This window comes from Nicotiana attenuata, unplaced genomic scaffold (genome assembly GCF_001879085.1).
Source record: "Nicotiana attenuata strain UT unplaced genomic scaffold, NIATTr2, whole genome shotgun sequence".
NCBI lineage: Eukaryota > Viridiplantae > Streptophyta > Magnoliopsida > Solanales > Solanaceae > Nicotiana > Nicotiana attenuata.
In genome coordinates, this window is record NW_017670634.1 from 324,898 (window position 1) to 350,432 (window position 25,535).

The 25,535-nt window shown below is 35.1% G+C and overlaps 2 protein-coding genes across 3 annotated transcripts; one reads left to right on the top strand and one right to left on the bottom strand.

Moving 5' to 3' along the window:
* Positions 1-642: 642 nt before the first annotated feature.
* Positions 643-8,386, top strand: LOC109241738. 2 transcript variants are annotated; one of them, XM_019408510.1, is made up of 4 exons: positions 643-863; positions 2,060-3,326; positions 5,379-5,449; positions 7,637-8,386. In XM_019408510.1, the coding sequence occupies exons 3-4, from the start codon at positions 5,381-5,383 to the stop codon at positions 8,216-8,218; spliced, it is 651 nt and encodes a 216-aa protein (XP_019264055.1). In that variant the 5' UTR covers positions 643-863; positions 2,060-3,326; positions 5,379-5,380; the 3' UTR covers positions 8,219-8,386. The 2 variants fall into 2 exon arrangements, with proteins under 2 accessions (XP_019264055.1, XP_019264054.1); XM_019408509.1 differs by lacking the exon at positions 2,060-3,326 and having other exon boundaries at positions 644-863.
* A 9,015-nt stretch (positions 8,387-17,401) lies between these two features.
* On the bottom strand, positions 17,402-19,824 carry LOC109241739 (gibberellin-regulated protein 9-like). Its single transcript, XM_019408511.1, has 4 exons — positions 19,474-19,824; positions 19,320-19,370; positions 18,534-18,600; positions 17,402-17,829 (listed from the first exon to the last, which is right to left on the bottom strand). Exons 1-4 carry the CDS (start codon positions 19,516-19,518, stop codon positions 17,648-17,650), a joined length of 345 nt encoding a protein of 114 aa, XP_019264056.1. The 5' UTR covers positions 19,519-19,824; the 3' UTR covers positions 17,402-17,647.
* Between the last annotated feature and the right edge of the window lie 5,711 nt (positions 19,825-25,535).

The following is a 25,535-nucleotide window of genomic DNA, read 5'->3' on the forward strand; positions in this document are numbered from 1 at the left end:
TTAAAATAGCTTTTAAATTATAAGTTAGAATTTTTAATTTTTGGCTTTTAGCTTGTTTTTGTCATTTTAGCTTAAAAACAAGTGCTAAAAGCACTTTCTTTTTTTACTTTATTCAAATACTACAAAATAGATTAAAATCTATTTCGACTTAAAAACACTTAAATAAACCAATCCAAACGGGCTAATAATTTCAAATCCATATCGGGAATATAGTATTAAGCTAGTAACTAAACGATCCAAGTGACCTAATGCTTGAGTTACCAAGGCCCCGTTTGGCCATACATTTTAGCACCATTTTTTCAAATTTTTTTTGAAAACATTGTTTGTTCATAGATTAATGATCTATTTTTGAAAAATTTCTGAAATTATTTTTCAAGTTCCCAAAATCTAGTTCGTGAAACTTGTTCTCCCACTTACAAAACTTCAAAATTTTTCAAATAAAATGCATGTCCAAATATAATTTTAACTTATTTTTGAAAACTACTTAAAAAATTATTTTTTCAAATTTCAACTAAATCTATGTCTAAAACGCTAGCCAAATGTTACTCTTTTTTAAACAAAAAGAAAATGTTGTCAAACAAAAAATTGGATGATCTCAGCAGATTATTGGCCTTTCGTTCTTAAATACGGGCACCCAAATGGAGCGAAAGGACACAGTTCATTTTCCTGTCCCCTTCTCGCACACTCAAAAACCTTGGGTCCACTCTACTCTGTTTCTCGTTGCAACTCAATTGGGATTGTACCCGTACATTCTTTTCCCTTTACTTGAGCTCAACTGTGGTATCTGTTTCCAAGATTTTTCTCTGTTGTTCTTCTGCTTCCTGATTTCCCCATTCATTCTTGAAGCTGGGCTGGAATATAAGGTAGAATTCATGAATTTTAACTATTGATTGATAGATGATTTTCTTATTTATTTGTTTCGGAGCTGTAGGTGTTTTCTTGGTGGGGTTGTCCGATTGATATCTGTAAATTATTATGATTCATCTGAACCCTTTATGCATGGGAACTCAATTTATTGTAGATGTTACTCTCTATTTTAGGGTTAGTTGTTTAAGTAAAGTGGCTTTTGATAGTGGGTCGATGAATATGAAATTGGTGGGGTGAAATGAAAACAAGATTTAATCTTGGTTATGTATTTCGAATACTGAAAAAATAAAGTACCTAAAATGGTAATAGTTAGTGAAATAATAAGAGTTAGACAAATGGTTGAAGTAATTACATATCTAACAGTTCAATAGTGGAAGTCTTTGTAATACTTTGAACCATTCATGAACATTAAGGTTTACTCCTTTGCAACTTAGTAATTGGAACCTGGAAGGGACTATGGGGCAGGAGTTAGGTAGAATGTATATCAATACCAAGGAAATGCTGATTAAGTTTGAGTTGTTTGACATGTAGGTTTCCCTAAAAAAAAAAAAAAAGAGTTGTCAGAACCTTATGCTGAGAGAAATGCAGTCGTGATACTTAGCATCAAATTAGAACGCATGTTTGTGTAACAAGTGGCTATGAAAACTGTTGGAAAGCAAGTCTGGCTGATAGATGGAAAAAATAATTAATAAGATAAAATAAATAAATTTCACAAGATAAGACAAGGTAAGATTTACGTGGTTTGACAATTTTTGTCTACTCCACAATCACATAGGGAACAGTTTTTTTTGCTGAAGAGAAAAGAAGAGATTGTGATGAGATGATTTGCAAATGAGGGTCAGAGACCTATATATAGGTTTCAGAATATGCCGCTGATATAATCGATACACTAATAGGAATTATATTCAAAGATGAATTCTCTCGCCTGACAAGCTATTTCATATTTTTTCTTCTTCTTTGTAGACAATGCAAAGTTATCACTTGCCTAACTTTTCCACTTTTTTCTCTTTGTCCTTTTCATTTTTTCTTTTCTTTCTTTGTACATGGTTTGTTCCTATCAATTTCTCTCTCAAACCCATGTATCAAAGAAAAAAAATACAATTCTCTAGTGTGACACGCTTATATTATTAGTCCTAAAGCCAATTGAGACAATATATAACTTTAACTTATTAACACCAACTACTTTGGTCAGCATGTTGGCAGGGTTCTTCGATTCTTTGTACGTTCCTTCGCTTATCAACTCCCGGATAGGATGATACCTTAGCTAGATGTGCATCGATCTTGCATGAAGCACTGGATTCTCGGAACGATGAATTGCACTTTGACTATCACTGAGTTCATAGTAGTCCTGTTCTTTACCCAATATGTTAGGAAGTTCTTGAGCCAAATCATCTCTTTCCCAACTTTTGTGATTACGATACATACAAAAGGTGCTTAGCAGGTTCAATCATGACGGGAACACCAAAAATACCCCGCTAGGAAGTACCTTAATCTGCCTGAGGAGCTATAACTAAAGATAGATGAAGAAAGAAAGTACATGTCTAAAGTACTATATGCTTCAGCAGTAGGAAGTTTGATGTATGTTATGGTATTTACTAGGCTTGACATATAGCCCATGCAGTTGGAGTTATCAATAGATATATGTCAGGTCCAGAAAAAGAGCATTGGGAAGGTGTAAAATGGATTTTTGCGATACCTTAAAGGCATCTCAAGTAATGCACTTTGTTTTAAAACGACCAATATTATCTTACAAGAATTTTCTGATGCAAACTTAGGGGATGATCTGGAAAGGGAACAAAGACAAGTGTTTCTCAGTCAAGGGGGCTTACGAGCTTCTATGCAATCCTGGACAACAACAATGCTTCTATGCTTCTGGCCTTGGAGACTTTATTAGAGTTGTTAGAGTCCTTGTAAGAAGAATCTTGGACAGATGTAAATTGGTCTCTTCCTTTATTTGTAATTGTGATTTCCAACACAAGCTTTGTGTTGATGAATATACTGTTACCTTTATTAAACAAAAACTTAGGGGGTGATCTGGATAGGCAGAAAAGTACTACAGGCTATGCTTTCACCTTGGGTGGTACTGCTGGTAGTCCAGACTTCAAAAAGGTATTGTTCTATCTACCACTTAAGTAGAATACATGGCAATCTTAGAAGAAGAAAAAGAGATCATTTGACTCAAGAACTTTCTGAAATAGTTGGAAAAGAATAGGACGACTGTGAACTCTTCAGTAATAGTTAAAGTGCAATTCGTCTTGCCAAGAATTTAATATTTCACGCAAGATCAGAACACTTCCACCTGAGGATCATCATATCCTATAGTTGATAAGTGAAGGAACTCTTTCCCGCAGAGGTACAAGGATAAAATACTCCCGCCGACATGTTGACCAAAGTAGTCACTGTTGATAAGCTGAAGTTATGTATTGTCTCAATTGCCCTTCAAGACTAATATTGTGAAGGTATCACATTAGAGAATAGTAATTCTTTTTCTTTAATGTACATGTGATTGAAGGGCACAAATCCTGTACAAATTTAAAAGTAAGAAAAGAAAGAAAGAAATTGAAAAGAGAAAAAGGGCAAATACAATAGGCAAATGATGACTTTGCAATGTCTGCAAAGAAGAAAAAATAATATGAAGTAGTTTGTCAGGTGAGACTTTATCTCTAAATGTCATTCCTATGACATATGCGATAACATCAACGAGTATTCTAGAACCTATAAATATGTCTATGCCCCTCATTTACAGATCATCTCATCACAATTTATTCTTTTCTCTTCAATAATAAAACCTATTCTCTGTGTGGTCGCAGAGTAGGCAAAAATTGCCGAACCACGTAAGTCTTGTCCTGTTTTGTGGAATTTATTAATTTTCTCTTTTAATAATTTTTCTTCTATTAGCCTGACACGCTTCTCTTTGTAATAGTCTAAACCATTCATGAACATTACAATGAACATGGCTAAAACATTTACTAATATATAATTAAGTATATGTATAGGAGCTACCAAGCCGGATTTAGGTAGAATGTAGTGTACTGATTACGAACAAGAAGCAATACCAAGGAAATGGTGATTAAGTTTGAGTTCTTTGACATGGGCCTCCGTGAGAGTTGTTAGAACCTTATGGTCAATGTTATCAACGGCAAAAAGGGTTTGGGGCTTTAAGCGGCCATATATAGCGTGAACTTTAATGAAGAAAGGCTCAAATGGAGAAAATTACAAAAATGTGTGGGTAGTCCAACGGTAATAATAGTACACATGAATAACAAATATATGGTCAAATAAATTGAATAAAATTACGATAAAGTGAAATATCAATTGTATAGTATCGCCTCTTCAGGATTCGTTCATTGGCAAGGAAAAGTATGTCTTAGAGCCTTGATGACAACACTGAAGGGCATGCTAAGCGAAACGAAGCAGAGCGCTCAACATGTTTTGCCTCGCTTATGCACTTTAAGCATGCATTTGACAACACTGCTTATGCTGTGAGAAGATGAGTGTGATACGTAGCATCAAATTAAAACTCATGTTTGTGTAACAAGTGGTTTTCAAAACAAGAGAGAAAATGGAGGAATTGGCATATCTTGACTACAAGTAAAGAGGACAGTACGTTGCTGTACACTATGAAGAGGGTTAATTCTATGATGGTTGGGGTCCAAGGGTAATCATGTTGCAAAGAATTGTCTCCGGAATGTGCAAAAGAAACAGACTCTGTATCTTAGGCCTTTTGATTTTTTAAAAGCACCAGATAATGGGTGGTGCCAGAATTACCATACTGCCATGATGGTTTGACTTTTTCTCATGAAACTTCTTGGAATTTTTTTTTTTACAGGGGTAGGGGGGCTTAAGTTACTTGTCAAGCAAATGCACTAGTTGTTTTATACACTATAAGGGACCTTATCGATCAATATATATGTCTATAAATATGATGGATCGCTATTTTACATGATGAAAATTCCAAGTTCTGTGTGAATTTCTGTTGTATCATGTCCTTACATATTGCTACCTTTGCGTTATTTGAGGGCTCCAAGAAGTCTTTAGTCTCGGTTCCCCTACACCTGATCATTTTCGGATTATGAAGGATTTAATAACCATTCCCCAAAGGATTTAATAACCAAATTCTCGTATTTGATCCTTGATCTATGCATTAACTGTAAATGTAGGATATTGAACCTCTTAGTAAGCTAGTTTTGGAGGATTAGTTCGGTAAGTTCTCATCCTCATGGTATAATATGGAGCAGCTCCTACTAGTATAAATAACAGAGAGATGGTTATGTTTATGGGATCCACCACTGAGGATTTTAGCTTTGCGATCTTATGTTCGCTAGGAAATTAGTTAGTGTGACAGATTCTAATATTGGTGTCTAGAGTTATATTTTCACATTTGTCCATTTATTCATTTTGTTATTATCATTACTACCGTTGTTTTTGTCGTCATCGTCGTTGTTATTTAGATTTGCCTCATTAATGATAAGATCGATTAACTATTTGTCACGCTATGCTTTATGGTGCAGGGATGCTAGGAAAATCATTTGTTTCTCCTTTGCTGACCTTTAACTCCGCATCATGCTTCTCCTCTCCTGGTGTAAGTATAACTTCTGCCTTACATTTTTCTTTTCTTTTGCATTTTGGTAGAAACCATTGAGTGGTTAGTTTCGTTTCAAGGGTTAGAAATTGTGGTATTTAATCTCAATATCCCTGATGCTGGGGCTACTAGACTCCAAATATCTCCTTTGTGATTTTTATTTTTTATTTTTTATTTCTGTTTTATTTTATGTGACGATGCTTAATAGATACAGAGTATGAGATGTTACAATATCAGTTGAAAAGTGGATAGAGAAAACATCACACGAATTCTGAAAGTTGTATAGAGTAATAGTATGAATGGAACAATCAATGGTGTGGTCAATAAAGTGGATGAAAATTAGCGGGTAACCAGTGTTCAAATTCTAGCGAAGACAGAAAATGCTTGAGCTGATTGGAGGTAGCAGATATCCACGGGAATAATTGAGGTGCCCGGACACCACTGTTACAAAAGAAAAAGTATTAATGAAATGGTGTCAAATTATTTGAAACAATCAAATGGAAAAGGCGTCATATAAGTTAGAAAAGAGAATATTTTACTGTCGAACCTCTCTATAACGTCCTTATATAACAACCATTCACTATAAAAGCCAAGTTATTCTCAGAACCGATTTTTTAAGTTATATTTTACTTCTCTATAACAACTTTTTACCAATAACAACAACATCCATATTTATAGCAGAACGCTCTTTGTAAAATTACCCCTCTATAACAACCATATAGAATCTTTGAGATTACTAATAATAATGCTAAAAATATGCACACAATCTTTTCCATTTAACAAAGTTTCTATCTTGCATAAGATTTGAAGATTTGCACATGATATCTTTTCCATTGGACAAATTCCAATAAATATTTAGATAGAAAATTTATCCGTTAAGCTCTTAGATTGTCTTCAAGAGAAAGCTACTGGATACTTTTTTGCTGAAATTTGATACGAATCTTCGTCAATTCAAGCATTATATCGCTAATAATAGAATGAAATCTACGAAAAAGCTACAAGCCTACAATTACAAAATTCTTCCATTAATCTTGAAAAAATTTATTTTTTTAGGTAGCTTTAAAATGTCCTCCTTAGAGTTTAAATCTGTATGCTTTTAGTTATGAATTTATTAATAATATATTAGCTTTTTTCAATATTTAACTAGTGAATTATGCATATCTTTTGAGATTATAAATTTGAATAATTTTATTATCTTTTATATGTAATATTAAAAAAGGAAAAATACTTAATTTTTGGATAACTTTTATCTATGACAACCAAAAAATATTTAAACGCCAAATGTTGTTATAAGTTTATAACAATCATTCACTATAAAAGCCAATAAATATCGGAACAAATGAGGATGTCATAGAGAGGGTTGACTGTATTTCATTTTTTATGTATTGGTTAATAACTAATTTTATCTTTGTTATTCTCTTGGTACTTGTGTATCTGAGGACTCTATAAAATTGCGATGTTAAAAAATCTTCAGCTAGTCTATGATGGTGGAATGCCTATATCATCTCTGATGTTACAAAATCTAGGGGAAGGAAAGAGCAGTTCTCTGACATGCTTTTAGGTTCGGAAAAGGGTCAAACAAAGAAGAGTAGATATAGGACTTTCATATAGTTGACCCCCAACTAGTTTAAGAATGAGATATAATTGATTGATGGATCAATTGATGCTTTTAGTTTTGAAATCTCGGAGCTGCATACTCTTAAGTTGAAAGAATTCATAATCTTGCATTTTGAAACAAGTGTGCAGAGGCGGAGTCAGGATTTCAAGCTTGTGGGTTCGTAATTCTAATCGTTTTAAGTTATTGGGTTTTAAATTAAAAATTTATACATATTCAATAGATTTTTTAAGAGAAATACAGGGTTCGAACCAAAGTTACTGGGTTCGGCGGAACCCGTTGGCTACACTCTAGCTCCGCCCCTGCAAGTGTGTATCAGATTCTGCCTAAGCAAGATCCGTAGAAAGATGGTGAGGGTTAATTTAACTCCTGTGAGATGATGATTTTCCGAAGAATGGTTATTTGAGGATATTGATATAGCTGACCCAACTAGTTTGGGATTGAGGAATGGTTGTTTCATTTTTGTTTTTGATAGACAAAATCATTCATTTCTTCCGTGATGTTCAGTCTTCAATATCAGCCCAATACACTCTGGTGAAAGTAGCTTATAATACCTTTTTCTTACTTAACAGTGTGATTCCGGCTCGACAGCACCAAACAATATAGTAGGATATGTAAATTGCTCGAATAACATTACATCAAATGTCACCAAAGGATCTTGGACATCTGATTATTATTTCTCCAAGAAATGGAAGTTGCATTCAACAGCTACTGACAATATAGAATTAACTGAAGAAGAGAAGAAAACATGGAATGATAGCAGAGAAGCTCTGTCTGCATTCAAATTTAGCCCCGAGGAGGAAGACAAAATCTTAGGAAAAGCATTTGGCCAGATACATTCACCTTACTGGTATGAAGAACGGAAGAAAGAGGTTCCAAGACTCGAAGTTGTGAATGAGATATTGAATTATTTAAGGAGCTTAAGCCTTACTGATGATGATCTCACTAAACTTCTTAAGAAATTCCCAGAAGTTCTTGGATGTAGCCTTGAAGATGAAATGAAAAACAATGTGGAAATCTTGGCGAAACAATGGGGAATTGAAGGTAAAACTCTGACAAAAGTGCTTCTTCGAAATCCAAAAGTTTTAGGTTACAACGTCGATTGCAAAGGTGATTGTGTGGCTAAATGCACTCGTTGTTGGGCTCGCTTCTAACTGTATTCTTGTTGTTTCTTTCTCGTCCTTTTTACTTTATGTATAATGAATGTCTCACACAGAATCATTCTTCAAACCTTGTATCTAATTATAGATGATGAGGATAATGATTCAGCGGCAAAGCTGTTATCCCGCATCATAGGGTTCTAAGATTCGATTTTCACCAAATCTTTATGTTGTCGTAAACTTAAAAATATTAATTAAATATAATGAGCAATACACCATCCCCCGTTCCCCTGAAAAAGGGAAAAGGAAGAACTTCTAATTAAGTGCAGATGGATCTTTCTTGGCTACAAGGAACAAGTTTGTTAATTACTGTAGTCAGCTACTAGTATTCATTTCTGGTGATGTGGTTTCCAATTAACTATGGAGACAAAGTCTTTATGTCTCCACCAGGGGATCTTCATTACAATTGAGCTTTAAAGATACACTCAAGCACATATATTCCGTTCTAGCACTACTACGGGAATCATTAATTTTGTTTTGGTTACTAAGATGTTTAAGTTCGCTATTTATATTCTAAATAAATGCTTGTAGGTAGGGGTATTCATGTATCGGTTTTGATTGGTTTTTCACTAAAAAGAAACCAAATCAAGTAAGATGGTTTTTCAATCATTGGAACCAAATCAAACCAATTAAGTCGGGTTTTTATCGATTCGATTTATGTCGGTTTTTCGGATTTTTGGGATTTTTATCTGTCTACAAAACACATATCCGGCGATTACATTTTCAACATAACACTATCAAACCAATCGCTCTTTGAGAAATCTATCATTTATCAAGATACATTGATAATAATTGAATCAAATAGTGATGAATAATTTAAGGACTCAATTAAAAATAGATTATTTTTAACATGAAACAGATTCTCGTACTTAGCAAAAGAAAACTACAACTAGAATGTAAAGGCAAAAAATAGATTATTATAATAGCAAAAAACTAGACTAAAAGTGTAAACGATTAACATGTACCATAAAATTTTAGAAGCTTTGTATAAGAATATACATGTATATAGGTGTAATAACAAATTTAAATAGCTACTTCTATCGTCGGTTTGGATCGATTTCTTCGGTTATGTTTTGATTAAAACCAAAATTATACAAAATTTCTTTGGTTTTTAAAATTCAAAACCAAAACCAGACAAAAAAAGTATCAATTTTTTTGGCCGGTTTGGTTTGAGTTTTCGGGTTTTTATGAACACCCCTACTTGTAGGGGAAGTGCACAGTTAGCCACCAATTAGAGCTGTATGCACTCTTTAGCCACTGTTTAAAATGTATTTACTCTTTAGCTAGTGCTTTAATAAAATTTTACCCCTCCCAGACAACAATACCCCTCTGCTAGACATGATGTCCTTAACTTCATGAGTGTTGTGTAAATATTAAGCACAAAGTGTCATGAATTAGCACCTTCTGTTTTAAGCTTTAGGACATCTTATCCTTAACTTCATATGTGCAGTGTAAATGTTAAAGACATGGTGTCCTTAACTCATGAGTTTTGTATAAATATTAAGAAAACGGTATCTTTAGCTTCACGAGTGTTGTGTAAATATTAAGGACCAAGTGTCCTGTATTTGCACCTTCGGTTGTTAAACTTTAGTACATCATGTCCTTGACTTCATCAGTGCAGTGTAAATGTTAAGGACATGGTGTCCTTAACTTCACGCGTGTAATGTAAATGTTAAAGACATAATGTCCTTAACTTCATGAGTGTTGTGTAAATATTAAGGACATGGTGTCCTTAACTTCATGAGTATTTGTGTAAATATTAAGGACAAAGTGTCCTGTATTTGCACCCTCTGTTGTTAAGCTTTAGGACATCATGTCCTTAACTTCATGAGTGTTGTGTAAATATTAAGGGCAAAATGTCCTTAATATTTACACAACACTCATGAAGTAAAGGGCACTATGTCCTTAATATTTACACAGCATAATGAAGAAATGGTAAAACCGTCTTTTCGTATTAATTTTAATAGAGTAGTGGCTATTTTTGCTCAGCATTAAAAATGGTGGATAAAAATTAAATACCACATTAAAAAGTGGCTACCCCACGCCATTTAGGGTGTCAAATGGATTGGCTAATTTTGGCAAGTCAAAATGGATTGATTCCATAAATGGGCTGTTTGGTCTGATTTTGGGTAGGTCAAAATGGACTGAGTCAATAAATGGGCGGGTCGGACCCATAAATGGGCGGATTGGACTAATTAGGGCACAAAAGTTACTTGGGCTGAGATGAATTGGGCCAAGATGACCTAAAATTGTAAAAATTGTGTGGGGTAGCCACTATTTAAAGTGGTATTTACTTTTTATCCACCATTTTTAATGCTGAGCAAAACTAGCCACTAGCCTATTAAAATTAATATGAAAAGACTGAGTTACCCTTTCCTTCCCAAACAGAATTACAGTGGATTGTAAAGACTGGGTTGGCGGAGCTAGACTTGTTAATAATCAGGGAATTATTAACAAGATCATTTTCTAATCTGAGGAAATCTCTTTTCGAGAAGCTTGAAAAGGTCATAGGTATTCTTTCTAGGTTGCTATGTTGTCCAGTTCTTAGTCATAGTTTGTGGTTTAGGTATGCTTTTTTCTATGTAGGTTGCAGATGTAGTTGGTTGTGTAGTTTTAGATTATGGTGTTAAGACTCCACTCTCAATTACTGTCTGTTTCATTTAAAGGGAAGTCAATCTCAGTCATATGGTGGAAGTATATGTTCTTAACTGCCTCCTTGCATAAATTTGTGTAAACTGATGTTCTATGTGCTAATTATGCTTTGACCGCATGATTTGGTTTCAGTAAATTGATGTGCTAATCATGATTTTGCTTCAAAGCATAATATAACTTGCATACTACCTTGTGTGTGTGTGTGTTTTTTTTTTCTTTTCTTCTTCTTCTTCTTCTTCTTCAGTTTTACCATATTTTCTGAGGAGCCATTTTTATGTTTGGTTGCAGGAGAAGATTGTTCAATATGATAAACGCCTTTTGGTTAGGCATCATAAAAAAAAATTATAAAGAAGAAGGAAATCAAAAGTTAAGGATACTCGGTCCTGAACTTAGTATTACAAGTTCAAAAGTTAAGGACACTTGGTCCTGAACTTAAACTAACAAGCTCAAAAGTTAAGGACAATATGTCCTGAACTTACAGTTACAAGTTCAAAAGTTAAGGACAATAGGTCCTGAAGTCCTGAACTTAGACTAACAATCTCAAAAGTTAAGGACAATAGGTCCTGAACTTAGGCTAAGAAGCCCAAAAGTTAAGGACAATAGGTCCTGAACTTAGACTAACAAGCTCAAAAGTTAAGAACAATAGGTTCTGAACTTAGGCTAAGAAGCCCAAAAGTTAAGGACAATAGGTCCTGAACTTAGACTAACAAGCTCAAAAGTTAAGGACACTTGGTCCTGAACTTACAGTTACAAGTTCAAAAGTTAAGGACAATAGGTCCTGAACTTAGACTAACAAGCTCAAAAGTTAAGGACACTTGGTCTTGAACTTACAGTTACAAGTTCAAAAGTTAAGGACAATAGGTCCTTAACTTTGATTTCCAAGTTCAAAAGTTAAGGACAGACAGTCCTTAACTTACAATTACACGTTCAAAAGTTAAGGACAAGCAGTCCTTAACTTACAGTTACAAGTTCAAAAGTTAAGGACAATAGGTCCTTAACTTTGATTTCCAAGTTCAAAAGTTAAGGACGACCAGTTCTTAACTTACAGTTACATGTTCAAAATTTAAGCACAAGCAGTGCTTAACTTACAGTTACAAGTTCAAAAGTTAAGGACAATAGGTCCCTAACTTTGACTTACAAGTTCAAAAGTTAAGGACGCTTGGTCTTGAAGTTTGAGTTCCAAGTTCAAAAGTTAAGGACATGTAGCCTTGAAGTGCTGAACTTAGAGTTCCAAGTTCAAAAGTTAAGGACATGTAGTCCTGAAGTCCTGAACTTAGAGTTACAGGTTAAAAAGTTAAAGACATGTAGTCTTGAAGTTCTGAACTTAGAGTTTCAAGTTCAAAAGTTAAGGACATGTAGTTTTGAAGTCCTGAAGTTAAGGACATAAGCAGAAGGGTATTTTCGTCCGGGCAGTTAAAGTTCATTAAACCAGTGGCTAAAGACTAAAGACATTTAAAATACTGGCTTTATAATAAAGACAGGAGCCTCTAACTCTTATCAAACTTTAATTTATGTGTGTTATTTTCTTATAAATTGTTTAATTATCAAATAGTAACTTTTTTTTTGTTGTTGTTATAGTCTTATATAAAATATCAAACAAAGTTACTCGTGGATTAATGTGGTCTAAAAATCACCCCAACTTTAGATGGGCTTGTTAAAATGGGATGAGTCCAACAAATGAGCCGATCAATGACTGGCCCTTTGGAATTTGGATAGATTGAGCGAGTTAAACGGGTTTGGGCTCAAAGTACCGCCTAAATGCTTGATTTAGGGGTGGGGTAATTTTTAAAAATAGTCAGATTTATAACTGATCGTTCAAAAATAGCCCAATTTCAAAAGTAATCGAAATTTAGCCACTTTTTACGTAAAGATAAATCTGAGCGAAAACACTGTTCAAAACCCGAAAAATACTCCAGTATATTATGCTGAAGTTCCAGCATAAGTATACTTGAACTTCAGCATATTATACTGGAGTTCCAGGATAGTATGCTGGAACTCCAGCATAATATGATGGAGTTCCGGCATAAATACACTAGAACTCCAGCATAATATACTGGAGTTCCAGCAAGTATAATGGTCCAGTATAATATACTGGAGTTTGGAGTACCAGTGCTCCAGTCTCCAGTATATTATACTGGAGCCAGCAAAGTATACCGGTCCAGCATAATATGCTGGAGTTCATACACAAGTGCAACGAACTCCAGTATATTATGCTGGACCGGTCTCTATTGCAACAAAACGGTGGCTATTTTTCATTGACTTGGTAAGCGCTGACTATTTTTGATTGACCAGTCCGATAACTGGCTATACCGTGAAATTTGGTGCTAATGCTCGTTTAGTGACTCGCGATGTATCTTTCATCCTTTTGGAGCCTCCCAGTTAGGGTGGATATGATTGGTTCTGCACAAGTTGCAAAAAAGGTGCAGAGCTAAGTTTTGCTTTCTTATTTTTACCCAGGTGAAAAAACTATTATGGATTACAACATAAACATAATGGTTACGGTATGCTAATAATAAATACAATAACAATAGATCCGGTAGTTTCAGACAGTATTAACGAAAAACCGAGAAATCCTTCAAAATCATATCTCAATACCACCCAGAAGTTGTCACCTTACGGTTTTCAAGGGTCTATTTAGCTACTATTTCCACAAAAAAATAAATAAATCCAACATAATATTTCCCTTAAATTAAACATCAAACTACTAGTACAAGATTCAAAACATCGGAAACGAAAATAGAAAAGTTGTGGCACCGAAGGATATCTTGTACTATTCCCTAATATTTACCCGTAGAACGGTACTGTTAAATTTATTGCGTGGTTTATAGACAAGCCTACTGATTTGTTCCCAAAATGACAAAAAATTAAATGAAAAAAAGACTTAGCGTTGAAATCGAAGGAAACGGCAAGCCTGGTTCCGGGAGCAATGCTTTCGGAGACAGCGATAAGAACAGTACTAGACAAAAGTTGTATTATTTAGCTTGAGAATAGCATGTAGCATAAGTTTTGCCCGAGATTTCGTGTGTTACAATGGTTGTTGAAGCCACTATTTATAGCTATACCTAGGGAACAAGATACTAGGATCAAGTCCCTCTTAAATGACAATAAAAGGGACCATTGGTGAATATGTAACGGCAGGCCATGAATGCCAAAATTCTCTAAAACGGATACATATTTAATACTGAGGAATATTATTCATTAAATGCCATCTGGTGACAAACATTCAATTGCTTCCTTTGATCGCGTTCCCTTCGTGATCTACTCGGTACCAACCGAAGTTGTTGTCCTCGGTCTTGGTTTCCACTCGATTTATCTTCCGTCTGCCTCCAGTTCCACATGCCACGCAATCATTCGAACATTTAATATAAACCAATTTTACCCTATACAGATAGTCAACTACTTTTCAGTGGTACATCTTTGTGTTATTGGGAAGTTGGTGAAGATTCTTTTCTTGGCGAAAAATTTTCTGAACCCTTCTGAACAGTTTCAGCGCACGTCTCCTCGCATTTAGTATCCCGAATACGTGTTACCCCACGATTTAGCAATATTTTTGCCGGTTCTCGAGGTAATCATGACCACGATTTTAGCCGTCTATACCTTTACTTATACGCTTCATTCTTCTTCTTTCACTTCTAACAACTCATAAGCTTTCTTAACCTCTTTGTACTTAACTTTTCTTTTGCTTTTATATCTCCGTGATCTTCTTCAAAAAGCTCTATCATCTCCTTATTATTATGGCTTCCCCCTACTAAATCTTCAAAAAGCTCTAGTTTTCTCTTCGGTGGGGGCCTGAAGAAGAGCAAAGATAAGGAAGTTAATGCTGATACTGATCCCACGGTGAGCACCATTATACCTAAACATCTGAACACTTCCTACGCGACTTCCAAGAGAAGTTCCCCATTTCAAACCCTCGAACTTGGGCTGTTGAAAAATATCCTTCTTCTATTCTTTCTTCCAGTATTCCTGCTGTGCAGGAGGATTGTGACTGCCATGCGCTGAATATCATTGCTCCCGACCTGCTGGAGCGGGTGACCTTAACTAAGAAGGGTTTTACGTACGTTTATACGTACCCCTTCACTTTGGGCCCATTCTCATTGAGCGGCGGACTTGATCCCGTGATATTGGAATTCTGCCACCGGTATCAGGTCTGCTTGACACAAGTAGGCCCTTCCATGTGGCGAATAGTGGCTAGTTTGCACCGGCTGTGCTTGAAAACGGGGGAGACCCTCACCCTAGCTAGCACATATGATGAACATCTACTCTCCCAAAATCTTTCTTAGGGAGTAACAAATTTCAGCAAGCGTAACCATCATGCTTTGCTTACCAGTATGGATGATGACAATGACTGTGGATGGATGGAGCGGTTTATCGTCATTACTACCAAGGATATCATCTCGGCCACAACTACATCTTTCCCCTAATCCTTGAATCGTTCACGTAAGTACAAAGACTACCCCTTTCTACGAAAAAGGCCGTTCCATATCATTGTTAACCCTTTTCTTTTGTTATTTTAGCTACTCATTGGACACCACCTAGGGTTGAAGGCCTGGACCGACATGTTTAGAAGATTCTGGACATTATTACACCAGATACCCGTCTGTGGAAGGAGTTGGCCCCCAGATACGGTGGAAGGTCAAGAACCACGGTAAATCGACTCTTCCTTCATTCCGCCTTATTTGTACATAAGAAAAACTGCTAACCCTACCTTTTTGTTTGATTCAGGGCCCGCAGGGTTCTGTTTCCTGCCCTGACGAGGATGTTTTGGTCGATCCCGCAGAAACTGCGAGGTGGTTGCAGGAGGTTCTCACTCGGACCGGTGCCCTCGGGTCTGCTTCCAGTGCAGGTGCTTCCTCTCGGAGTACCACGTGTCATGCAATCATTCGAGCATTTAATATAGGGAAAAAGGCCATTATTGCCCCTGTACTATTGGCATTTAAGCACGTTTCTCCCTCGTTATACTATACGTTCAATCCTCACCCTACCGTTAACAAAGTAAGCAAAAATACCCCTAACCCTAGCGCCTCATCGATGTGGCAGCTGACCCCCTATCTTTTTTCCAAGTCAGCTGCCAACTCAGACTTCCACTAACCTTTAATCCCAAACCCAACGACCAAATCAGATAATCCTTAAATTTATCTTGTGTTATTTTTTATTTTTAAGATAAAGGGAATTTTGTGGGTCCCACTTAATTTTAAACTTTTTAACTCTTTCTCTTTCTTCTTCTTTTCTCCTCTGTTTCCGGCGTTATCATCTTCTCTGTCGAATTCAAAATTCAACCAATCAACTTTGATTTCTATAGCAAATTCAGATCCTTTTGTTTTTATCATGTCTATAAAGGTGAGGGGAAAATGTGGGTATATCTAGAATTAATCATTATTTTTTGCTGTGAAGCTAAATTGACAAAGAATCTGAAAGAAAAAAATCAAGTTTACTTAGACATCGAGTTTCTCGGCGTTTTCACTATGTCAACTTCGAAATCTGAGCTTCATAGAATATTTGAAGGTTTTCTGTGTGATTTGAAGCTAGAATTGAGGGGCTAAGTTGTTCCTAATGCTTGGTTGCTGTTGGGAAACGAATCGGAGCAAGAAAAAACCACCATTATTGAGCAGCTTTTAAGTATTGAAGTGGGTTTGAATTGAACTCCAATTTTTGTATTTGAAATCAGCTGTGTGTTGTTAAGTATACTTGGTATTGAGTAGAAGAACTTATTTTTGAAGTTTGAGAGCATTTGGACTGGTTTGGTTCAGATTGAATCGAGTTGTGGAGCTGAAAATTGAGGAGAAGTGAGGGGTCTTTAAAATTAGGGTGGATAATTCGCCCAGTTGGCGTTAAAGAAGCAGAAGAACTGATGTTGAAAAAAGAAGAAAGAGAAAAGTAAAAGAAAAAAGGAAAAAGGAATTAAAATAATTTTTTGGGTAGTGAATTTACAAAAATGCTGACATGTACTATTACGTGGCAATTTATTTGAGGGTCCTAGGTGCCACAGTGTCAAAACGTTAGGGTTAGGGGTATTTTTGCTTACTTTGTTAACGGTAGGGTGAGGATTGAACGTATAGTATAACGAGGGAGAAACGTGCTTAAATGCCAATAGTACAGGGGCAATAATGGCCTTTTTCCCTTTAATATAAACCAATTTTACCCTATACACCTAATTTATATGACACATTTTTCTTATTGGTCGGTTAAAAAAAATATTTATATATTTGGAAACAACTTAAATGCTAAACTTTTTATTTGACTCATTTTACCCTTATTGAGAAGCTTTTACAGTCACACACATGTCATGATCCGACAAAGTTTTTATGCCTTAAGCTTTTAAGATCACAAGTTTTAAAATTTTCTCTTATTTCTTAAACTTTATGTCGAGTTAACTACCTCGTATAAATTGATGCATAGAAGTAATAAGTTCATAGTGGTTTATACACTCGTAATTCTTGTTCTTTCTATGTCGAACACATTTGGATAAGGATATCAAGAAAGGAACAAAAGATAGAAATCGGGATATAAAGGGAAATGAATCAAACAAAGCAAAAAAGCATCAATAAACTTTATTCCCAAAATACATATATATATATATATATATGTATGTATGTTATCGACCTCACAACAAAAGAGTCAATAAACAAATACAAAAGCATGCATACTCATGCAGCAATATATCTCTCATCATTTTATTCCCTCTGACCCAAATATTAAAGGATAAAACATAAGCATATATGTTTAAGAAAATGCACTCTTTAATTCTCACACAAATTATTAGTGTCTAATTGATTAAGGGCATTTAGGCCTGTTGCCATGAGTCTTAAGTCTAGCATAGCAGGGGCAAGCTTCCTTGTTACCATAAGTGCCAGGTGGAACACAATGACATCTTGCACAACACGACTTGCATGCCCTTTTGCACACATTCTTCCTTGATGACTTCTTGCATCTCCTTGCACATGCATACCCACAATCTGTTTAATTTCATCAATTACAAAGTAATATTAATTAGTTTAACAAATATAGGTACAAAGGCGGATTCAACATCTAAATTTAATAAGTCAATATATTGGGAAGTATTATATCTTTTGGTTTAATCATCTGGTATCTAGAACTTACTTGTCCGACTAATTCGGATTAGCATTGTCCCACTAAGGGGTAAAGTATGCTCCCTATCAAGAATGTGAACCCAGACCTCTAGTTGAGGTGAAGGGATCCCAACCATCTCACTATGCCTCTTGAGCCAAAGGCGGACCCAGAATTGTAACGCGACGGGGGCACCGGTATTCTGCTCAACCAGTATCCCTTAAAGGCTTTTAGTGTTCAGGGTGCCAAGTAATTTATATATGTGTGTACATATATATATATTTATATATATATATATATATATATATATATATATATATATATATACACAAGATCTCTGCCGAAGTTTACGGGGTCCTGTGACCCCTCAAGTTTATACCTAAGTCCGCCTCTATCTTGAGTTGAGGGTGCATATGAAGAATTGTATTATTGCAACAATTGGACACGGAATTTTCGAACATATGCGACTATAGGGCCTAACGTACATGGCTCACTCATTCGCTATATCATATCTATGTAATTGATGAGTGACCAGAGAACTTTTTAAAAGTTCATGTAAGAAAATTTTGTAGAGAGATTTTGTAGTTCTTACTGATCTTCCTGATTGAGTGATGATGAATTTTCTTGAAAAGAGCCCCTTCATTTCCTGCTTTCTCTATCTGCATAATAAAAATTGTTACTTACTTATCAACGTTTGCATATGCTATATAATACATTTCCTTTTTTAAAAAAAAGCAACTTGGTGCACAAAGTATCCCGCATTCACACAGGGTCCGGAAAAGAATAGATGAATCTATTTTCTAATAATGATAGATGAATCTATACAAATTTATGTATGCAGTAACGTAATCATAATCTCAAGAAGTTTTGCTACCGTTTTACGTGCATGAAAAAATCAATTCGTAGAAAAAGAAAAAACCCACCGTATTGGACTTTTGTGGTAGAAACACTACAGCCCACACTAGCTTAGATTTGTCTTTGATCCAAAGTTGCTTACACCGAAGAGATCAACTGAATTCGTATCTCGCAAGTGATATACGAAATAAAAGAGGATCCTACTTCAATTCCGGTAGAAATGCAGGGTAAGACTGCGTAAATAGACCCTTGTGGTCCGGCCCTTCCCTGAACCCCGCGCATAGCCAAGAGTTTAGTGTACCGGGTTGCCTTTTTATGAGGTGCAGCAAAATGTTACTTAAATTACAAGTATATGCTATCAAAAGCGTTTTTACATGATCAATGTACTTTTTTTGGGACATAACAGGTCAGGTACATATTTTAATTTGCAGGTTAGCAAGGAATGTTTTCTTCATTTGAAGGAAGGACAACTTTTATAATCGGGGTTCTGAAGAAAATTGTCATAAATTTACTACATTTATACCTGTGCAGCAGTATCTTTGCCATTGTTAAAGGAAACAGCCTCAGCGAAAACCTAAAATTAAAATACAAGTTTAGGTTAGGCTAGTTCGAAACATAGAAATTGCATCACAACTAAACAAAAGTGCATATGTTATATACATCAAACTAAAAATTACCTGTAAGAGGAGTATGACAATGAAAACTAATGTGAAAGTCTTCATGTTTTTCTTGAGAAGAATATATATGCCAGATGCTTTCTTGGTTTAGAATTATATGATTGAAATGAAGAAGCTGGCCTTTTTATAGACATTCAAGTGCAATTTGGCAAGACATTTATTGAGCCTTTTGAAAGTTGATCACATGAAGATATGGTTAAAACAAAATCACAGGCATTGAGTTGAGTGCTTTTTCTTGGAAAACTTTTTTGATGATCAGATTTTCAACTCTTGTTTGGAAGTTTTCTCTCACTTTAGGTATAGCTTTTAGCTTTAGTGTGAGTTACACAGCTGTGGATTCCTTTGCTGGATAGAAAATAAATGGTCCCCTTAATAAAAGGGCAAGCTAGATCATAATACTTGATGACCCCATGTTGTGAATAAGGAAGCTGCAGGCTAGCTGGGAAAGAGAAATTGTACAGTTTGCCAGTTAGCATATTGCTATATCTTCTCAAGAAAAGAACATGAATAATTTAATGTGCATGCATGACTCTTTGTTGTTTAGTACCACTTGCAAGGCTGGCCATTTTGTCATATACTCCCCCTTCGTTTCAATTTATGCAACGTAGTTTGACTTGACATAAAATTTAAGCTTTTATTTGGTCATAAAATTTTCGGAGCATTTTTTTTTCAAGTTTTGTTTGATTACTTTTCTCAAATTATTTTTTGACAGATTTTGAAAACAAAAATTTCAAATCGAAAAAACAACTCTCGAGTAGTTTTTGAAGTTTTCTACTCACAAAACTTCAAATTCTTTTCAATTAAAATGCATGTCCAAAAACAATTTTAACTTTCAAATACCACTTTTCATCTCATCTTCAAAAACTTATTCTTTCAAGTTTCAACTATATCTATGTCCAAACGCTAGCTAAGAAAAAAAATGAAACTTATGAAATTTATTGTCTTAAACATGCTATAATATTTGCGTATGTATAAGACATTTGAAACTTGTAGTTTTAAACGTTCTGAAAATAATTTGTATGACTATAAAAACTTTTGATAAAATAATAAAATAAAAAGTTTAGAATTAAACTGTTTTTAAATAAAAAAATACATTATTCTTTCCGAAACGAACTAATAAAAAAGAACCAAAAGAGTATTATTATTACATTATTTTTTTAATGTGTCCATGACGATCACAAACTTACAATATGTTAAAAAGGAGAAGTCACTAGGCGAAACACTAAAATTAACGACAATGACAGCAACAGCAAAAAGGAAGGTAAAGTACTTTCTCTCGTAAACAAAAAATGAAAAACAAAATTCTTAGAAAGTTTATTTGCTATTGGGGTCGGAAGAAATTAGTTCCTCTATGCTAACAACAGTTTTTGTTGGGCTAAACCAATCCAAAATTACTCTTAACATGGTGTGATATTGTACGCTACTTTGAGTCAAGTCCGTCGGTTTTCCCTAAAAAATCTCACATCATTAAGAGATCCCTACACTTTATACGTAGGCTTCAAATCTTTTCAGCTACCATACTTTGTTCGCACTCAATAATCTTTCCGCCGGACTAAGTTCCACGTGGCTCACTACCATAATCCACAGGTCTTCCCCTCGAACCAAATTCCACGTGGCCTATTACCACGATCAATGGGTTAATTTTTGAGATTCATTACGTGCCATCCACATCGTTAGAACATTTTTGGCAACCAAAGCCAGCAACTAACTTCTTCTTGAGTGTGCGTTTTCAGGCTCGTAAGCGTAAGAAAAACGAGCCCCACACCATCACTCCGCCATCGCCATACTCGTACCACCGAACCTAAGCACTGATATCAAGTATTCGGAAGATCGTGGCTTAACTAAAATACAATTACAACAATGCCAATAGAGAAAAAAAAAATAACACAAGGATTTAACGAGGCTCAACTAAGTCTACGAATGAGAGGAAAATCACAATACAATCTATAGAATCCCCAACTACAACCCTTATATATAGATCACAAGTAGTCCTAAACCTCTAAGAGAAATTTTTTCCTAATCCTATAAGGACAATCAGTTTTCCGTTTCCAAGTCTATTAGAACACTGGATTTCCCAAACCTATAACGATTATGAGTTTCTTAAAGTATTAGGAAATCTAATATAACTAGGATTCATAAAATTCAAGATATAATCAATAAATATTGGGGTGTGCGAACAAAGTACCACACTGGTAGTTGAAAAGATCGGAAGCTTGCATATAAGGTCTAAGGATCTCTTAATGGTATGATGCCTTTTCGAGAAAATCGTACAAGCTTGGCCTAAAGCTGATAATATCACACCATGTTAAAAGTATCTTTGGACTGATTTAGCCCAACAACTGGTATTAAAGCTGGCTACACATAATCTAGAGTTCAGTTGTTTTCATCATCTTTAATAAAGTATGAAGTAAAGAAATTCGATGAGGTATCTAGTTTTAGTCTCTCGAAGATTATGATGAAATTGTCCTGGTGTTACAAGGGTTATGAAAAGCAATGATGATGATTTTTCTGAAGATGTGAAAGAGTTAGAGAAGGAAGACCTTAAGGAGAGGGCTTTAAGTACGATCTTCTTGAGCATTACATATAGCGTTCTTCAGGAAATTACTGAAGAATCTTCTACATCAACAACAGAAGCTGGAAGATCTGTATTCTAAGAAATTGCTGACAAACCACCTCCACCTGAAATATAAGTTGTATAATCTCTATATAAATAAAGGTACACCTATAAAACTTACATTGATAAGTTTAATTCAATTATAATGGACCTGAAAAACAAAGATTCCAAAAGTGAGAGTGAGGATCAGGCCTTGATTGTGTTATGTTCTTTTCCACTATCTTACAATACTTTTGATGATACGTTGTTATATGTGAAAGACAATATATCACTAGAAGATGTTAGTAATGAACTAAATATAAAGAGTTGAAAAACGAGCTTTTCTAACAGTAGAATTGAGGGCGAGGGTCTTTTAAGTAGGGAAAGAATATAATAGAAAGACTTTAATAGGAAATAGTCTAACGCCAGATAGAAGTATAGAGCAAGGAAGCAGAACTGCTATCAGTACGGAGAGTAGCGTCACTATAGGAGAGATTATCCTAAGTTAAAAGAGAAAAAGGGTAAGCGAAAATAAATAATTCTGCAAATATTATTGACACTGGCAACAATTATGATGATACGACTTTGTAGGAGAAGTATGTGCCTTGAGTTCTAGTCATAAGCAGAACTCACATGTTCTTTATTCTGGTACAACTTTTCACATGTGTTCACACAAGAATTGGTTCGCAACTAAATAATTTATTACTTGTAAAGGGGATTGGTAACATCAAATTGAGAATGTTTGATAGAATTATCATAAATATTGAGTGTTGTCACATTCCTCAAATAAAAAGGATTATGATTTCTCTCTCGACTTTGGATGAGAAAGGCTTTAGATTCCATTTTGAGAACGAAACACTTAGAGTGTATAAAGGCTCATGGTACTCATGAAGGGTAAGCTGCATTCTAGACTATATATCTTTAGGCTAGTGTATTTGAGGGGATGCTGTTGTAGCTTCTAGAAAGAGTGATTTGAATTAGTCTCAGTTGTGGCACTTGCGACTTAGTCATATGAGTAACAAGGGATTGTCTTTGTTGAGCAAGCAGAATTTGCTGGATGGGTACAAAAATTAAGCTTTAAAGTTTTGTGAGCATTCTGTATTTGGTAAACATACAAAGCTGAAGTTCAGTAAGAAGGCAGAGCACAAGACCGCAAACAAGTTAGACTATATACATTCAGACGTGTAGGTTCCAAACAGAGTTTCCTCAAAGAGTGCTGCTAGTATTTTATGACTTTGATTGATAATTACACAAAAATTGTTTGGGTGTAATTTCTAAAAATAAAAGATGAGGCATTTTCCAAAAATTATTAAATAGAAGACGATGGTTAAGAGTCAGATATAAAAAAAATGTTAAGCATCTTCGGATTGGCAATGAGTTGGAATTTTTAATTTAGAATTTAATAATTTCTGCAGTAGATAGGCAAAAGTGAGACACCGCATATATGTTGAAACACCACAACAAAATAATATTTTAGAGCATATGAATAGAAAGCTTTGTGATAGAGCGCGAATCATGCTTTCAGGCTCATGTGTTAGCAAAGATTTTTGGTCTGAAGCAATCAATACAATTTTCTTTGGATCAACATATCTACATCCATAACTACTGAGTTTAAAACTCCTTTTAAGGTATGGTTTGGATCGCCTGCTAATTATTTAAATTTGAGAATATTTGATTGTCCTGCTTATGATCATGTGAAGGATAAAAAACTTGAGTCGAGGCAAAGAAATGCATATTACTAGGGTATGCAATTGGAGCGAACAATTATAGGTTGTGGTGCATGGATCAAAAGACTCCAAAACATTCAGTGAATCTGCCTTGCCGCACTGTCAGAGGGAGAAGGCAATAGCAGAAATAGATTATGGTTTCAGTGACCACATAAAGCAATAAATTGAATCTCCACCAGCTTATCCTAGTAGTTCAGAAGTAGCGAAAGTGGATGAGGTGAAAAATATTAATTAAGATGATAATGTTGATGCACCTGTGCAATATAAACCATATAGTATTGCAATATGCAGAGATAAGAGAGGGATCAACTGACCACAAGGATTTGCAAACGTAATTGATGAAAATCTTCTTAGATATGCAAATCTACTGGAATTTGATTTGTCAGTTGCAGAGATCGTTGATGTGCTTACTTGTAATAGTTATCTAGAAGCTATTTCGAGTGCAAAAGCAGATCGATGAAATGGTGCTATGGCTGAAGTGATTGAGTCTCCTAACAAGATTAGATATTACCTAGACTTGGTTGATATATGCATTAATAGATAGAGCTTGTTAATGAAGAGAATCAAGCCAAGAGGAAGATTTGCTAATTGTGTCTTGAAATTTTTTTGAATCCTAGTTGTATTAGATTTTCTTGTTTCTAGGAAATTTATAATCCCTATAGGTTTGGGAAATATATTGTTCTACTAGATTTGGGAAAGAAAAACTTACTGTGCTTGTAAGATTAGAAAAATCTTTCTCTTATAGGTTTAAGACTACTTGGGATCTATATATAGGAGTTGTAGTTGGGGATTCTATAGATTGTATTGTGTTTTTCTTTTCATTCATAGTGAAAAACTCTCTCTGCTCCCGCCCCAAGGACTAGGCTTAGACGAACCTCGTTAAATTCTTGTGTTATTTTTTTTCTATTTGCACTATGTGTTATTTTGCGCTAGTTAACCTACAATCTTTTGCAATAGGGTTCTTAATTATAAAGCCATTTAATTTGTTTCTCAAAGATGAAATAAACAACTTTAGTCGAGTTACATAGGATGTGTGTATCCCTTATGCTTTATTCTAGTCGATTATGATTTCACGCGACCAGGAGTGTAGTTACATGTAACAAAGGGGTTTTGATCAATCTTTTTTGTCGAAAAATTACAGCACGCAAAATAGAGTAACACTAGTTCTTTTTAATATATATATATAAATTGTTGAATTTTCTTTGATGAATATTGAGGTTTTGATGATCAACAAAGTTTGTTCAGATGCAATGTTCGAAGAACCAGGTCCTCAATATAGCTGCTTAATTGCTCTACGAACCAACTCCTCCGGGTAAAGGACCAGCTCCTAATGGTTGATGATTGTACGTCTTTGCAAGTCAGTAACTTTATCTCAAAGTTACCCCGGTTCGAGTTTGTGGAAGAAGGGTGCTACACACGATAAGGGTTGTTGCCCAAGAAAATACAAATAAATAAGTGAGAGACAAAAGTCTCAAGACTTGAGGAGTCCTTGGAACAGTAGGAGTCCTATCAAACGAGAAGCCGAATACGCATAGGACTCCTAGAAAATATTGGAGTCCAGGCATTTGAATACTATCCATCTGGACCGCTGAGGATACCCTTTCACACATCAACTGAAGAGCTACATTTACACACTCTAGACGAGTACCAGTGTTGTGTTCTTCTTGACTCAGTCTAGTGAATGTGTTTTAGAAAATAGAGTTATAATCAAAGTGTCACAAACAATTAGTGAGTTGGAGTAA

Coding starts and splice junctions, on each gene's coding strand:
- LOC109241738 (XM_019408510.1), top strand. CDS start 5,381: ATGCTAGGAAAATCATTTGTTTCTCCTTTGCTGACCTTTAACTCCGCA. Junction 5,450..7,636: donor CATGCTTCTCCTCTCCTGGT/GTAAGTATAACT, acceptor CTTACTTAACAG/TGTGATTCCGGCTCGACAGC.
- LOC109241739 (XM_019408511.1), bottom strand. CDS start 19,518: ATGAAGACTTTCACATTAGTTTTCATTGTCATACTCCTCTTACAG. Junction 19,371..19,473: donor TTGTCATACTCCTCTTACAG/GTAATTTTTAGT, acceptor TTTTAATTTTAG/GTTTTCGCTGAGGCTGTTTC. Junction 18,601..19,319: donor GCAAAGATACTGCTGCACAG/GTATAAATGTAG, acceptor TTTATTATGCAG/ATAGAGAAAGCAGGAAATGA.